The sequence below is a fragment of the Ambystoma mexicanum genome, chromosome 5p (assembly GCF_040938575.1).
Source record: "Ambystoma mexicanum isolate Mex_15411 chromosome 5p, UKY_AmexF1_1, whole genome shotgun sequence".
NCBI lineage: Eukaryota > Metazoa > Chordata > Amphibia > Caudata > Ambystomatidae > Ambystoma > Ambystoma mexicanum.
Window position 1 is genome coordinate 800,216,331 of NC_090930.1, and position 17,094 is coordinate 800,233,424.

General features: G+C 45.3%; 1 protein-coding gene across 7 annotated transcripts in view; it reads right to left on the reverse strand.

Moving 5' to 3' along the window:
• Positions 1-17,094, reverse strand: part of PDE1C (phosphodiesterase 1C) — a 2,232,090-nt gene that overhangs the window by 1,107,817 nt on the left and 1,107,179 nt on the right. The window contains exon 1 of one of the 7 annotated variants that reach the window (XM_069613225.1): positions 2,210-2,280. The exons of the other annotated variants lie outside the window; for them this stretch is intronic. Coding sequence (XP_069469326.1) covers positions 2,210-2,232 — 23 coding nt within the window. The 5' untranslated portion in view covers positions 2,233-2,280. Of the gene's footprint in view, positions 1-2,209; positions 2,281-17,094 lie in introns of those variants that run through there. 7 annotated transcript variants of the gene reach the window in all.

Genomic DNA, 17,094 nt, shown 5'->3' on the forward strand with positions numbered 1-17,094 from the left:
CAGGGATTGGACCCCTTAAAGCAGTCGTGCTTTGATGAAATCCCCAGTCAACTCTTTCCTTTATAAGGAAAGGGTTTTCCACTGCTTTGATTAATCTTGGACTCTTAAAGGCAGAGGAATTTGTTGGGACCTCTCCCCGAGGTGAAGACAAGTGTTCCATCCCCATGGAATATTGGAGATGACTGGTGTCGAGCAGACACCTGCAGTCCCTGCCAGGAGAACCGATACCCAGATTCCTCACTGTAGGTGAAGGCCTACTGCAGGGGCCAGATAGTTTACCCAAACTGGGATTGAAGATGAAAAGGACTAATGTTGTCTCTGGACCCCTGGATTGGTATTCACAACACCAGAAGATGCCAAGCAGCTAGATTCCTGTATTCTGCAGCTTCGATCCATGCTCGCATAAGAGTCAGTCATGTTCGGACATCTTTAAACCTTCACACTCTTCGAACTTCTTCAAACCACTGTTTTGCATTCATCGAACTGGCTGAACACTGTATCATACCAGAAAAGCATGTCACCTGTTTGGCTCGAATACCTGATCACAACTGCAGATGACTTTGAACTGCTGCATCTTTGAACAATACATCGAATGACTAAGGTCACAGTATCAAACCACACCGATCTTGATATGAACAAGAGGAATATCGTGTCACGCGTTGACTCAAAGCAGTACCATTGTCTCGGACTGTCTTGACCTTCAAACTGAACCTGGTGTCTCACTGAACTGCATTACTAAAATGATGCTTTGGAAACACGCAGAGCTTTGTTTTCAACCAACTTGATGCTGACTCGCTGCCTAGGCCAGCACAACTCACCTCATCAGAATCTGGCTCGGCCGGCAAAGGCAGCATCCCGAAGCCTGGTTTGACATCATAGAACTCCCCAAGAACATATTAACATACTTTTGTGAGGTCCACTTTTGGGAATTTAGGGACTAACAAGCCACCCTATTGCACCTTTTTCTATAAAGATAATGGGCATCATTACAAGTTTGGCGGTAGCCGTGCCCTTAAAAGGGCACATCTACCGCCAAACTCACTACCGGCACTGGCACCCGCGAATGGGCCATTACCGGCCCATTATGTGTTGAATGGGCCGGTAATTGCCCATTTGCGGGTGCTGGTATGGCCGGGCTCCCGATCCCCATTCTGTCCCATAGGGCAGAATGGGGGTGGAGAGCATGGTTGCACCGGCACCGTTTATAACGGTGCAGGTGCAATCACGAGTTCTGCTCGCGGGTGTCGCTCTGCACGCCTGGTGTGCAGAGCGGCACCCGCAAGCAGAACTCGTAATGTGGTGGTATGGTAACAACATTGCTTGCCTTACCGCCACATTCGTAATGAGGCCCAATGACATATACTTTTAAGGGACAGTGTTGCAAATGCTTGCATGTAACCCAGGCTAAACTACCCAGAGTGCTTGCTACATGTACATTCTGCAATTCCGAGTGTATAGTGAGCTATTATTGCACATTGGTAGGTTTAATTAAAGTATATATATTTTTATAGAACCTTGGTTGTACATACCTTTATTTTCGGACTGTTGTACTACTGGTGTTTGGGTTGATTCTGTTATCACGTTCACACCCCTATTAAGAGTACAGCCACCCTCGGCCACGTTGCCCCACTAGGTGACGATGGTATATCTCTTGACCGTGCCTGTTTCACCATCCTTATTGGCAGGGGTGTTACTAGGTCTGGAAAGGACCCGGGGCTATGCTGATGTCGGAACTGTTGGGACTGGGAGCTAGCTAGCCTTTTGGCTGTAGCTCCTGAGATTCTATCCGGGGCTACAACCAAAAGACCAGGGGCTATAGCCCCCTTAAACCCTCCCCCCTAGCAACGCCTCTGCTTATTGGAATCTCTGTTGGTTTACAGTTGTGCAGGGATGAGCAGGCTTTTTAGCCATTACTTATCCTTGGGCTCCTGTAGAGCAGGAGAGATGTCTCTGCATATTTATATTGCAATTGTGGTCCCTCTAAAAAGTTCGCAGAGGGAGCACTGGGTAGATTGCACCCCTCTTACAAATCTGTTAGAGGCAAATATTCACAGCGAAAGTGTGAGCTTTGCATGAATCAATTGTATCCGCAGTGTGACTGTATCGCCCTGGGGAATTCCCGGGGAAATGAGTGCTGTGTGCAAGTCCATCAGTCGTGGCCGATGACTCAAGGACCCGCGGCAGCCCGCACGGAGCACTCATCACTCACCGTGTGTAGCCAGGATTACACATCAGGGACGGGGAGCTGACTGAAAGCCTCTGGTGCTTGCAAACATTCACCCTGGATCTGCATCGCGCCTTAAGCTTTCGCAAATCTCCCAGACAGTTGCTTAATATCGTCCACTTCCATCCCGCCCTCCCCCAGCTGCCTGCCGCTAGACAGCTGGTGTGACGCAGATTTTTAAATCTCGCGTTTGTGCCAGACCCTCTCCCGACACTGGCTTGTAAACTGAAACACTCAGATTATTGTTAGCCTCTCCAAAGGGAGAGTGGAATGGGGGGGGGGGAGCGGGTGGGGGGGACACGCACAAAGATGCTGTGTTCCCTTTCCAGGCAGGCTCTGGGAGGCCGCGCTGTGCCCTCTGATCGTACTATGGAACCAACTAAAGCAAAACGCTGCTCAATTACTAATGAGGCATTCCGAAGCCGCTAACCTTCTCACAACGCGTTTAAAAAGAGTTCCTAGAGTAAATGATCATAGTAATGGGGCCATTACTGCTGAGTGCAAAAGCCATGGCGGGGTTGAAGCAGCGCTGCAAGACACGGGCTCAGTCGGTAGTTATGCATGCGTGAGTCCCAAATAAAAGACGTCCTGCTGACACAAGGCGAGCATCTTCCCAAATAACACAACCTAAACGGAACACTACAAAAGTCGTGTTTACTCTCCTAGGATGCAGTGGTGGGCTGCGAACCAAAAGAGGCCCTGGAATTGGAAATATTTTTCAAAGTGGCGCCATGTTACACATTTCAGCAAGCAATGGAGTAACTTTGCTGCAAATGTTGGAGGGGACATGACATCTGAAGAAAAGGCGCCCCAGCCAAATGAATGGGGACAAAATCGTGTGCCATTAAAGTTGGGGGGGACAAACACCTCTGTCACCCCCTAAAATTGCGCCCATGTCGGCAAGCCCAATACTTCTCCTACGGGCAGTGGTGGATCCCGCAAGGGCTGGGGTGGGGACGGAGTTGAAGGGGGCAGTGCCCGAGGAAGCGCGGTTTAGGGGGTCGGAGCTGGCAGTTGACCTCTGATCAAAGGACATGTACAAAATAATAGTTTAAAACGGTGCAATTTATTTCATGCTGCTTTTTTTCCGAACTATATATGATTTCCACTTTAAACCACTTCCCTGGCACTGGCGATGAGTTACCTCACTATGCATATAATAGTTTTGACCAGTGTTACTGAGTAAATATTCTTTAAAATGCACAATTTGCATCCCATTTTATTTTGAAAACTCCCCCTTCGGTTCTATTCAAACAGGGTCAGAAAAGAAATACGTTGCCATCTACACGAATAGGCCACATTTTCATTGGTGCCGGAGACAATGTTATGGCCCAGTCCAACCCTGCTCAGAACATGTATACACAGGATGATGGGCACATGTACGCGGGAGCAAACCGTACCAGCCATCTGTGCACCTAAACTACTAACAGCAATGTTAGTCTGCACTGTGATCTGAGCTCATGCAGAGGAGGACTGTGCAAGAATCATTAAGAAGAGCAATGACTCTAGCTAATGGCGAAAGAGCAGATTATCTAAGGGCAAATCCTGCTTTAAACCGAGGGATTGTCCAGCAACCTCATTCTTAAAACCTGCTGATTTCTGTTCGCCATCAGCAACGTTTTCTTTTATTTGAACCACACCCGGCACAGCTCCTGCAGCTCCCCTCTGGAAGCAGTTGGGTGGCTGCATCGTGTGGGATAGTTTCAATGTTAATAGGGATATTTATTTATTCATGTAATGTTTGTCGGATACCTGTATATTTATTTATTCATGCAATGTTTGTCGGATACAGGTATCCGACAAACATTGCTGAATAAATAATCTGGTCCATGTATCTGACAAACATTGCATGAATAAATAAACTGGGTCGTGGCTGAGGACTGTAACTTCCTCTTGTGACCCATCACCAGAGGAAGATACAGTTTGCTTTTCCTGCAGCTGTGACCTGTATCAAAGTGAGTCACAGAGTGTTAAGTTTTATGTCAAAGATGACACATGCACACCTGCAGAGAGGCAAAGCCGCTTACAATGCACGCCTACTACCCACACCCCACTGCACCTCCCCTCCCATCAGAATGTAGGCACAAAACTATTCAGTGACTAATGGACCATCATTAGCAGTTTTGTGCGCTACATTCTGATTCGAGGGACTGGTCATGGTGGCAATGTGGTGCTCTGCCCCACTACTCCATGCCGTTGTGGGCGCTCACTTTTTTCCCCCTTTTTTTTTAACTTTCCTAGCGCAGAGCATGGGTTTGGGGCGGCTGACTCTGGCCGGATCCCGATATCCAGCTACACATCTGGTGCCGGATCTCGGATCCAGCGAGACCCGGCCCAATCGCCAGCGCTGCCTACGGGGGCATTTGGAAATAAAACAGGTTACCACTCAAAAGAAGCCCAGGGTGCAGAGGCCAACGGGAAATCCCCAGGGTTCCTTATAGGCCAGTCCACCCATGCTAGGACGGACATATAAACATATATGATTTGTATAACACATGCAGCTAAGAGAGGTGTACTCTGCCTCTCAAAGATTAGAGGTTAAAGAAACTCAGTGTCAGGTATGATATGATAGATTATTTATAACGTGCTTAATACCCAGAGGATTCTAAGCACGGACCCGGGGATTGAACCTGTGTTGCTCTGTGTAGTCTTTCTTCCAAGGCGAACACGTTGCAGCTGAGCTATCCGCCCTCCCGAGGTGGTGTACTATAATGACATGTTGAGCAAGTTATTTACAAATCCTAACCTGTGATCTACAGGGACCACAATGATCTTTGCAGTGCGCAATGGGTACATTGGCAGTAGTCAAGTTGAGCTTTATCACCGTCCAAAACTGGAGATAATCAAAGGTTTATTTAGCTTCAGGAATCAGGTTAAATTAAATGTCACATTAAAAATGAAAAGCACACATTTAGGTTCAGCACGTTTTATGGTTCGAATGCATGGACGGACTAGCTGATTTGAAGACCTTTGCAACACACGGCACAGAAACAACATGTCCTTTGACACTAGTGGATTATTCATTTATTTATTTACGGTTCTTGCAAGTCCCTAGATGCTGCAGAAGCGGTTTGGAGGTAGGTTGGAGAAGAGTACCTAGTAGAGACCAATAGGGGCACGTGGGTGATCAAGGTAAATCTATGTGTTATATGCAGCATGATGCAACAGGGATGGGTTCCAAAGTGTATCGTGAGATCAGGTGTCAGTCCTATCATCCAGTGAAGAAAATCGAACAATGATGGATGGCGGAAAAGCCTTTTGGAAGAAGAAATCTGCCAATTGTTACCGTGGCATGAGTGACACATGGATTGAGACATAGCTTTTCATGGTGCATGTTGGGATTTGTAGTTTTGTGTCCCCCAATAATTGGACTACAAATCCCAGAATGTAAATTGTAGAATCCAGGAAAATCTCGAGAAGCCATGCATGACATAGCGCTCCTTGTCAGCTACGTGCAGTTGGTTGGGTGAGAGTGGTCTTAACTATTAGCTGGCTAGTTGGGCTCCCGGTAGAAGGAGTAATCAGATCATAATGACCACTGGCTAAAGGCAGAGTCGAGGAGATGAGTGTTCACTGCTGTGCAGAATACCACTAGTTCTGCTTCCAATCATAGGTGAGAAGAAGGGCGAGCATTTTAGAGGGTGACATCTTCGATATGTAGAGTCTTTCCTTCGACACCGTTGGCTCTTATGTAACTGCCTAAGTTAAGATTGTAAGACTATGATGTTAAGCAGTAAGATGGCAGGTAAGGCTCGATGACTTTCAAGAGGTACAACCAGACAAGCTGTTGCACCAGGCATAGAAACTTTAATTTGGTCATTTGCTTGAGCATCGGCCAGGGTAGTGCCTTTCATGCATGCATGCGCACTTAATCATTGTACCAGAGTCTGAATGTCAGATGGGCATCAGGGTGGCTGGTTAATTTGCTTTTAAGGCAATGCTGTGTACATAAGGTGTTGCCCCTGTGTATGAGGTATTGGACTAGTCTAGACCTGACAACTGCAGGAAAAAGGGTGATTCTATGGGATTACTGCGAAAGTGAGAGGGCAACTCCTTTGTATTATATTCACTTGAGTGTCAATGAATGTGGGTGATAAAACATGACCAAAGGGCGTTGCCGGGAGGACCCAATGGCTGCCATCAGTCGAGGGAAGATGATTAGGACAGCACAAGCCAAGGAGCAGACTATAGGTTTGTGATCCATTATGTTTTGACACACCCGTTGGTGGGCATTCTTCTGGAGTAGCATCAGCCTACACCTGGGAGCTGATACTGCATCATTTGATGATAAGGATAAAAACAATAATGTGTGTTCTTATATAATAGTTTATGTTGTATTCATCCCAATTTTAAGTAGTGCGATAATAGTTGCTATCAATATCCAACCTACAGGACTCAATGCATCGACTTTGGCATGGTGAACTTGCAAGCGTGAACGGTTCAGTCTGTCTGGGAACAGGATTCGAAATTGTGAAGTCTAGCCTTGCCTCATGTATGTCTGAGGCTGTCACCTAACTAGACAGTTATCCAACAAGACATAAGGTTCCCGTCTAAGGGTAGTGAAATATAGATGTTGTATAGGATCAGTGACATGCCCCATCACTGAGGTTCATGGCAGGTGACTGTGATGGTTTTGGATACAAAAAGAAGTAGTTTCACTTGGTGAGGGTAGTCTTTCAGGAAGTATGTGAACCAAATGTATCCTTAACTCCTGAATACTGAGAATGTATACATTTGTCCCAATTGACATAATCCATCATTAAATTCCTGCACTTAAAAGTTCTAGGCCCAATTAAAATGGGCATTAACCTCATCAATGTATCAATACCTTAGAGATAAACATCATATTAAATAGTATCAAAGGCAGTGGTTCATTGCAACTCTGTCGGTCTGGACTAAATGCTGGTAATTCCAGCACCATCATTTTTTCCGGATCGGCAAAGCACAAGTCTGTCAGTAGAGGCACTGATCTACCGGCAGGCATGACCTACCAGTAATTCACGCCCCTACCGGCAGAAAAATGACAGAATCACTGGCATCAGTACTATCGGTGCCAGTGATTCTGGCAATCCCACTCTATGGAGTCGATTGGTGGGTAGGTTGCCCGTTCAATGATGCTGACACCACCCCATGGAGAAAGCACTGAACGGTCCGGTTACCCATATGCATAATGGTATTGAGAAGCCGAGAAGAGAAACTCGCAAAAAACGGGTGTAGAAAGAGAACCGAGAAGCAAATGGAAGGAAGGAGACAGTCTCTGGTATCAGGCACTGGAGATGTTCCCCTGAAATTCTGAAGTTAATGGAGAGAACAGGAATACCAGGAAGCTAAAAGGGACTCATTATACAATCAGAGAAACTGGTCCCAGTACAAATGACGAAAGCGTGAAAACCAAGTTGATGAACTTGAACTGTATTAATGCGATAAGAGAAACACAGAAATATCAAAGAGTGAGATAAATAGAATTGGAGTATCACTACCTTGGGATTAGGGGAAAATAACCCATTATCCATAAGTCAAAGAGTGGAACATAATAGAGAGAAATGACAAAAGCGTGAAAACCAAGTTGATAAACTTGAGCTGTATTAATGTGATAAGAGAAACACAGACACCTCCAGGAGTGAGAGAAATAGAATTGGAGTATCACTACCTTGATAAGAGAGGAAAATAGTCCATTATCCAAGAAACAGAAAATAGAACACAACAGAGAGCGACAACTGTGAACTAAAGACCGCAGAGGTCCCAAGGATAAACATTGTACAAGAAAGTCCATAACAGGAAAAGGTGAACAATAATTATTTGGAAAGTCAAAGCTCCAGAGGAAAAGGCACTACACAAGAATATTCAGAACTCTCTAAAACAGAGCAAAGGATTTGGACAAGGGCAAGGAAAACCTATACCAAAGATGAGAGAAAGACTACCAGCCCTATAATGGAGTTACAGGAACTTATGCATAGGATAATGAGAGACTACTTAAAAATTGCAAATTAACAAGAACTATAAAAGAAGGGAAGACAAGTGCAAAGTTACAACCAGCAGAGGAAGGGAGTTATTCTCTTGACCGTAGTTGATTAAACTAGTGGTAGGGTCAGTTAGGATTAGTTTTGGACAGCAGACCTCTTTCTTTCGGACATTCATTGAGGTAGGTGACACCCCAAAGAGATAGGGAAAGATAGGCCTTATTCTCGTTCTTTAATACAGATATGGTGAAAATACCCTCAGAGTGTCCGCGTCCTGCTTCTGACCCACCACATCTCTCTATATGTATTTATGGTTCAATATTTCAGTTCAGTGGTATTGGGCAGTGGTAGAACTGTGCCAAACCATGTAGTAGAACTACAACTCCCACACATGAGGGAGTAGGTTTGAGAGAGCAAGGTACAACACATGTTTCAAGGGGTTGTGAATGGGCCATGTTGACTACCAAGTGGGTGGAACAGGCAAAGGAAGTCATTTATTTCTCTCAGTTGGTCAATCAGTTTGAGCATTTTTATATGGCCTTGTGAAATCAATCACCTCTACTCACTGACCTTAACTCTTCTGAAAACCATACTTAACAACTACCTGAACAGCAGCTGCTTCAGCAGTGGCCTGCCACTAGAGAAATGTGTGCTGTCTTGAATAGAATGTGGAACCTTATCAAAAAGCCTAGATTCCAACACTGAATCATTTATCTCTGAAGCTCTGAAAAAGCCAGACAAATTAATCAATTGTGGTCATGAGGTATTCCACACGAGTGCATTACAGTAGTACACGTGACTAGTTCCTAGGGCTTTTACTACAGCTGCACACTTGTCCAGAGGCATTATGGGGCAAATCCCGTGTAAATCCCATGTAGCCACCTAATGTTAAAATAAAATCCGGTGGAAATGGCTTGGCCCTTAATCAGCTACCAATGTAGCACTTAACCTGAGATATCAACTTGAAAACCTTTCCAAAAATCAGGGGGATATGGGGGAAAGATAATTTCATAGTGTTAGCAGAACTTCCTCAAGCTTGGATAGTTTAGATGAAACGGAGTTCATCCAGGATGAGATGGCACTCCGTCATTGTGAATGTACTGAGAAACAGATTTCAATTGAGCTGTAACTGCTGTAGGGCGGTAAAATGAAGAGGTATGTTTTAACTTCAAAAAGAACTGTTCTGTAATGGTGAAAATAGATGTAAAAAGTAGTGGAACTATAGCCAGTAAAAAACAAAATTAGCGGTTCTCCCCTCCTGATAGCTCTCGCTCTTGGATAGCTGGGCAAGGGGAATACATTAATTTTCTTCTCAACCTACTCCACTCCCTTAGTGATTTCCTCACAGGCAGTCTTGCATCAGATTTTTGGGCAAATAAGCATTAATTCGTTCCTCATGAGTAGGAAAATTGAAAACGTATTCTCAAGTAGATAATTGTAGAGGATGCAGGTTCATGGACTGACAAACCTAATGTATATGTCGATGATATTTCAAAGGGGGGAGACAGAAAATATCTTTGACTAAACCATTAGATACCTTCACTGGTTCAGTGCCTTCAGTGGATGGTGACAGGACTGTAGGAGGAGAGCACTATCAAGAAGAGGGGTTTTAAGTGCAGGTTTATTCATAGGTGCCAACATCTTGGCCATGGGTGAGTACGTGTTAGTGACCAAGAAAAAATGTATTTAGATAACTCTCTTGATGGGGGATATCAAAAACTACAAACATCTGATCTGCGCTGTAAATGATTTAGTGTAGTAGACTTACAATTAAAGGGATTGCTTTAGTTTATATCCAGGTTGTGCATTATCTAACAATTGACTTTGAGGTAGCATGGTAAAATCCAATATTCAATAACTCAGCAAGAACTACTGTTTCATTTACATGAGTCAGGCCACCCATGAAAGGCTGAAGCTGTTAGCAACTAAACAAACCCACCTATGACCTAATCAGGACACAAGCACGTGTCTGCTTGCATGGTTAGGGAATACAATGACTTAATTAGCTAAGATCCTTCTAACTTTGTAGAATGGCATATTAAGCCTCATTGAATTCATCATTTGAAAATCATGACTTGTTTGCTATATGTGCTGTATATCACTAATGCATCTATTGTACAATGTACTCTGCCAAGTGTGGTTGCTGTAACTTCTGCCAATCAATAAAAACTTTTTTTTAAAAAGAAAATCATGACCAAGTTTGTAAATAAGGTATCTTTGAGGTTTGACATTTTGTCGGCATTAAAACATTAAATCCATTTTTGAGAGAAGTTGGGATTTATGAGCCAGCAACATCTCTTCTGAGCTTCTGCAGAGTTTTCTGACCTGACATGTTTTATTTGTTTGTTTTAAAAATGTATACAGCGTGCCAGAACGTCAAAAGATAACATAGCGCTGAACAACAATGTTCCTATGCGGCAATCTAGAAATAAGAATCAAATGTAAAAATCACAAAATATATTCTAACCAGAAATACACCAAAGACGATAACAACTTGTTGAACGCCTTTTTGGATCATAACAAGGAGGGACGAATATGAATATAGGTATGTAGGGAATTCCATGTTTGTGGCGTTGCCACAGAAAAAAACCTGAGCAAGGGCCCAGCATATCAGAATATCAGGATCATTTGGTGCAGTAAATCAGCATTTCAGGTGTGTTCCAGACCACCAGAAATCTGTAATTTAGCCAGCTGCACAGAGCTGACCCATAATAACAGATTTGTAGGGTAATCCACACATTTTGAAAAAAGAAATGTGCAAGTCAAAGGATTGTCAAATTGTAAAAGGAAATCTTAAGTCAATGCAAAACAACAATTGGTACCTTGAGTCCTGACAAGTCTGATATGAATGCTTGAGCTAAAGTCTTCAGCTGAAGTTTAATATAGCATGAGCATCCTGAACTACCTCAAGTAAAACAAATAAGCAAAATGATTAGGGGGATTGTGGTGGGTAGCTCGCCCTCCCAGGAAGTTATTAATTGGGGTGGAGTCAGAGGGTCCTTGTCCTATTTCTTACATAGGCCTATAATGGGGCTTTCTGTTATTTTGTTCTGCTGATAGACGGCACGGATGCACCTGGGCATAATGGTGTAATGACATTGCAGGATGCTGGCTAAATCTTATGCCATCACAAGCCTGCCATGGGACTTGGTTGGGTCCGGCCCATTGGCAGAAGAGGGTATTTTTACCTTCCATTTTTGAATCTGAAAGTGCCAGTCGGACTAGGCCGTGTCATGGGGCATTTTCTTTGGCAGCTCTGGATGAAGTCATTAAGGAGAGCTGCAGAGGGGGTGACAGGAGAAGGCGGGTGAATGCTTTAGGAAAGACCATTATCAGAAAGTTCTGGAAGATGAACTCATTGAAGAATATGTAAATAAAATGGATAAATGTGTATTGGAAGGCATTCCAGGGGGCAGTCTTTCTCCTGTTCTCCCCCCCCCCCCGGCCCTCATCAAAAAGCAGCAGGAAACAAAGGGCTCCTGTGATAAGGATGCCCCTAAGTGTGTAAGGGACCCCTCTTCTCGTGCGCAATGGGAAGGGCATGCATTTTCTCTGGTGTACCCTGCCGACTCCCGATGCCCAGATCACAGCATAATATAAGGTCATAATGTAATGACCATTGGCAACAAATATTTGATGATAGCAGTCATCCCAGGGATCAAAGTGTTCTGCAGGGCTGCTCAAAATGAGCGATGAGCTGCAAACAAGAAGGATGGTTTGGCTTCTAAAAAAGGTTCTACTGCTCCTGAGGGTTCCTGAGATGAGGAGGACAAAGAATCTAAGACTTGATACATTGAGATAGACAAAAGACCTGAGGGTTTGGCTCATGTATGGCAAAATGGGGATTTCACTCTGGATAGGGAGGATGTGACTGATTTTCTGACTTACAGATTCCCATTTTTAAGGCTATTCAGAATATTATCAGCATTCCCAACTTTATCTCCAAGGGATATCCAGTAAATGGATCGGATGAGTCTTATTCTGAAGCGGCTCATGTTGATGCCATGGCAGTAGAGGATATGGCTGCACAAGATCCCCTGGGGAAGAAGGTGTATGTGTCTTTAAAAAATGCTTACACTGGAGAACATCTAACTCTAGGAACTGGCCTTTTTTAAGGTGTACTTTGCCCAGTGTATTTTTAAGGATATAGGCGTGCTCTATTCAGTGATACAATAAAAAGATTCTGTTGACTTAAAGATTGGACAATGTAGCCAGATGATTGCAGATATTTCAAAGGGTGCCATCAATCCAGCAGCTTTGACTAGTGGAGCATCTGTAGTGTCTGAGTGAAATGTATATATTCAAGACCAGAAACCTCATGGTAGTCTGAAGAATAGTTTGCTGTGCAGTCCTTTCTTACAGCGCTTTTTAGTTTGCCACTGGATAATATGTTTGAAGAAAACGTTTGAGGGGAGGGCCTTTTCTTATTGCTGCAAGGAAAGCTGTCACCTGCTGATAAAAGACCAGCATTTAAACCTGTGGTCAATAAGCTCATTCAAAAAACTGCGTAATTAATTTTCTCAGACCATATGATAAGCCCTGGTACTCCTGGATTAGAATGCATCCTTCTCATTCCTCAGCATCTTTGAAACCAAAGCACTACTGACAATCAATTGGTGAGGGGCGTGGCTAAATAGCCATGCAGTAGGACATGATTCCAAGAGCTCCTGCCGATCCGGAATGATCCTGAGCACGAACGGAGGCTGAATTATGCGTTGTGCACAGGAACAAGTCACCAAGAAAATAAAGAGGTTGTGCATAGATGCGAGTAAGCTGAGGGCTGCGGTTGGAGGAATCGTGGCATGCGAGCCAATGATAGTTTGGGGTCCGACAAAGGGATGAAGAAGAAAGATGGCGGCTGCCGCGAGACAAAGAGCTGAGATGAAAGGGGGCACTTCAGCACAGTGAGACTGTGAAGAGAGTAAGGGTGGAGGACGGCGGCCTGACTGGAGCCTTTGATCGGTTCCAGCCCTGCCAGCGATGGAAGTGTAACAAAGACAGAGCAGGATACAAGCTGGGTTGGATGCTTAACACTGTCGAAAACTCAATGTGCGGTGAGTGACGAGGTCCCAACACTTGCAAGAGATGCTGGAGAGGCAACAGAGGTGTATGCTATGATGAAGGGACGTTTTCAGTATAAGCCGCATGAAAAATAAGCAGCACCGGCAGTGAGGCGGACAGGCAGAACAAATCCTTGGACGCGAGGTAAAAGGTGGCAGTGTCCACAAGAACAATAGTGCTAGCCCACACCGATGCAGACCCCGAACATCAGGTGTACGGCGGGAGCAGGCAGCAGAAAAAGCTGATGAAGACGGTCAGAGGCGGATTGAGGGACAGAGGAGATAGCACTGACTACCGGAATATGCCGCACCAAGAGGCAACTAAGCCTACATCAAAGCGATAATGTCCCTGCAGTGAAAGCAAGGCAAACCCTCAAAGGACAGTTACACACCGTTAATCTGATTCTACTGCATACAAGCAGTAGCCTGATACTGTTAAGCCCTCAGGAATACGAACACTGGGAAACAATAGAAAGGAATGCATAGCAGACTCCCACCCGGGCCGGCACGCAGCTCGTGAGACACGGCAGCATGTAAGCCAGGTGCTGGAGCAGGAGTGCACACTTTAAAGCATGCTAAGTGAAAAGTCTAATCCATGCAAACTACAAGACAGAATAAAGCAGTATCCTGGAGGGAGCCTCTAATCTCCAAACAATAAGGAGGTCCTTGAAGGAAGGGAAACCAACGCTGGCTGGGTACCAAACACTTGTGTATAGACATGTTATAAATGCCATATCATATTATTTTCTTAAAGGTGAGCACGGACCATAGAGAGCCAGGAGGAGGAGGCGGGACCCCCGAGCAGAAGCGGCCCAGGAAAGTTAGAGGGTCTGGGATGTTTGGGTGCAAGCAGGCATCAGCTATTCTAAGAAGTGCCCACAAGAGCAGCGGCCCTCGTCTAGAAAGCCCAAACTCAGTGCTGTATGAGCAGCAAAGTGGGCTTTATCAGGAGGTGGTGCCAGACACTGAAGGCTGACAAACTGTGAGTACGCTGCAGCACCTACAAAGAGACACACAGCAATAGAGGTAGTGCAACAACACACCCCATGTAGACAAGGCCCTGAACAAGGTTCCCACAGGGATTGGGAAAAGCAATGCACACCAGTATATTGCAAGTCCTGAAAAGAATCTAGGCTGAGAGGGCAGCAAACCGCAAGATATGCAAGAGACTTACAGTAGTTGAAGTAGGCCCTGGTATGAGGATGATCTAGAATGGCCCCGGAAGCAAGGGGAAACAGAGTGTAGATGCGCATTCACAACTCGAGGGCTGTTATATGGTGGAGGACTGCTGGCACGCGAAGCCCAAGGACCCCAGGTCATGGGCTGCATTAGGGGAATAAAGGACCAGCACTAGTTCAGGAGGACCGGATCGACGGTGAGGAAGATCAGGGACGGGCAGTCCCATGGCCACAAGTGAGCACACTGAACACCAGCAGGGACCCTGAGCAGACAATACAGGGCACCACAAAATATTCCCCAAAGAGGGTGACTGAAAAAACATCTGCTGCTGGGGCACGTGCATACCATAAACTGAGAAGAGAGGAGTGATCCATGTCCATCAGTGGAGCATATGGTGGATAGCAGGGAGCCAGCAGTATAACCTCGTAAACGAGCAGCAGCCTCTGACTGACACCTGCTATGCTGCAGCGAGGCGGAGCAGGACGGAGTAGGTCAACCCAGCAAAGTCTAGACCCCAACGGTAGGATTGCAGGGCTAGAGAAAGACTGGTAGGAGACGATTACACCGGCACCTACTAGATAACTCATGGTGTCCAAGACTCACAAAAACAAGGCAAAGCAGCCCACATTAGATACGTTCAGGAGACCCGGGCAAGCACCCGAAGGCACTCAACCAAGGACCTCTACGCTACAGGGGGAACAAGCTAAAATAAAAGGAGGCAAACAGGTCCTAGATGCCATAGTAGCCTTAAAGAGCGCACTGGGATCTAAAATAGACGCTATCAGACTAGATGTGAACCTTTTGCAACAGGATGTGCGGGTGCTTGCAGAGTGTACGGGAGCTCTAGAAAAGGAGGAGGCAGTGAATGCAAGTAATTTGAAAGACAATTCCAGAGAAGTAGCGATATTGCAGGAAAAAGTGTGAAACCTTGAAAGTTGAGCGGAAGAAGAAGGAGGGTGAGCTAGACAAAACAACTTACAGATTATTGGGCTTCCTGAAGGGGAAGAAGGGTCAAACCTGACCAACTTCATAGAAAATATGCTACTACAAGAAATAGGCCCAAGAGCCCTCACTCCAGGGTTCACAGTGGAGAGAGAGTATAGGTCCCAGACGAGGAAGCCACCACCAGAGCCCCGCCTCGGCCCATAATAGCCCAGATATTAAACTACAAGGACAGAGAAAAGATTCTCGAATACTTCAGCAACGGGGGCATGATTCAACAAGCATCGGCCAATATCACTGCATACCCGGACTATACCTTCCTGGTGCAAAAACAGAAAATTAATTTTACATCAGTCAAGAGGAGGCTACGGGAGGGAAATCTTAAATACATGCTGTTATACCCGGACAAACTGAAAGTCATACACAAAGGTCACGCCATCTTTTTCAAGTTCACTGTAGAGGCGCATAAGTGGATGGATACAGAGAGTTTACAAACTGAAGCAGATAACCAAATGAAAGGTGGAGGTGACACATCCTAACATACTGTGGAGACACTGAAAAGCCAGGAATGAACACGACCATCGGGCAAAAAGTCGGCACAACCGAGACACATATGAAACACTTGCACTAAATTCTTTGCAAAAAGCAGAAGCCATTGGTGAGATACCCAGCTTGGTATGCACTGGGAAGAGCGTCCTACACCTGAGACTAGATTAGTTATTTTAGGATACTAGCGGTTACGTATCCTCCTTCTGCACTCTGAGCACCAGGACAAGTATCTGGGGCAGGAGTGTGATGCGGGGATGCCTAAGCACAAGGTGTTGTACTGGGCAATTGTTGGGAGGGGGAGGAAAGGGAAGTTGGGGTAGTTAGAGGGGAGTTAGCCTATAGATCCACACAGGGTTGCTTTAGTACATGCACCATACTGGAAGAATATGTTACTACCTCAATGCAAATAACGTCCTGGAATGTCAGGGGATTAAACAGGCACATCTCCCTGAATAGAATAATTACTTACCTGAGACGCCAGAAAATCGATATAATTCTCCTGCAGGAGACACACCTTACCAAAGAGAAGCAAAATGCCCTAGCAAAAAAGTGGGTGGGCACAACCCTAGGCTTGTCATATTCGGAATATGCCAGAGGGGTCCTGATATGGGTGGCACTGTTGGTCCTATTCAGAGTCCTCAAGACCTTCCAAGACAGAGAGGGCAGGATGTTTGTAATACAGGGACTGGTGGAGCAAAGGGAAATCTGTGTTATTAACATGTATGCACCAAATCAGGTCACATCAGCTTAGTTCCGTTCATTATATCCCAAGATCAGCTCATACAGGGATGGCACACTGATATGAGGTGGGGTGGGTGATTTCAACTGCACGCTTAACCCAGCGATGGATAGATCAGACGATACATTTGTACACCAAACCCCTTTGGCTAAAGCCTTAATACACTGTTGCACGCATTCAAATTGTCCGATATATGGAGGACCCTACACCCGCATGACAGGGTATATTCACATTATACTGCTCCTAAGGATTTATGCACTAGGCTGGATTAGGAGTTCACAGACGAAGAAACCCTGGGAGAATTCAAAGGGGCAGAATATAAAGCACAGGTACTTTCGGACCATGCCCCCTGAGTGATCCCATGGCAATATTTCGCTCCCCGGGCTAGGATCCCGACATGAAGGCTTAGAGGGGAATCACTTAGGGATACAGTATTTTGTG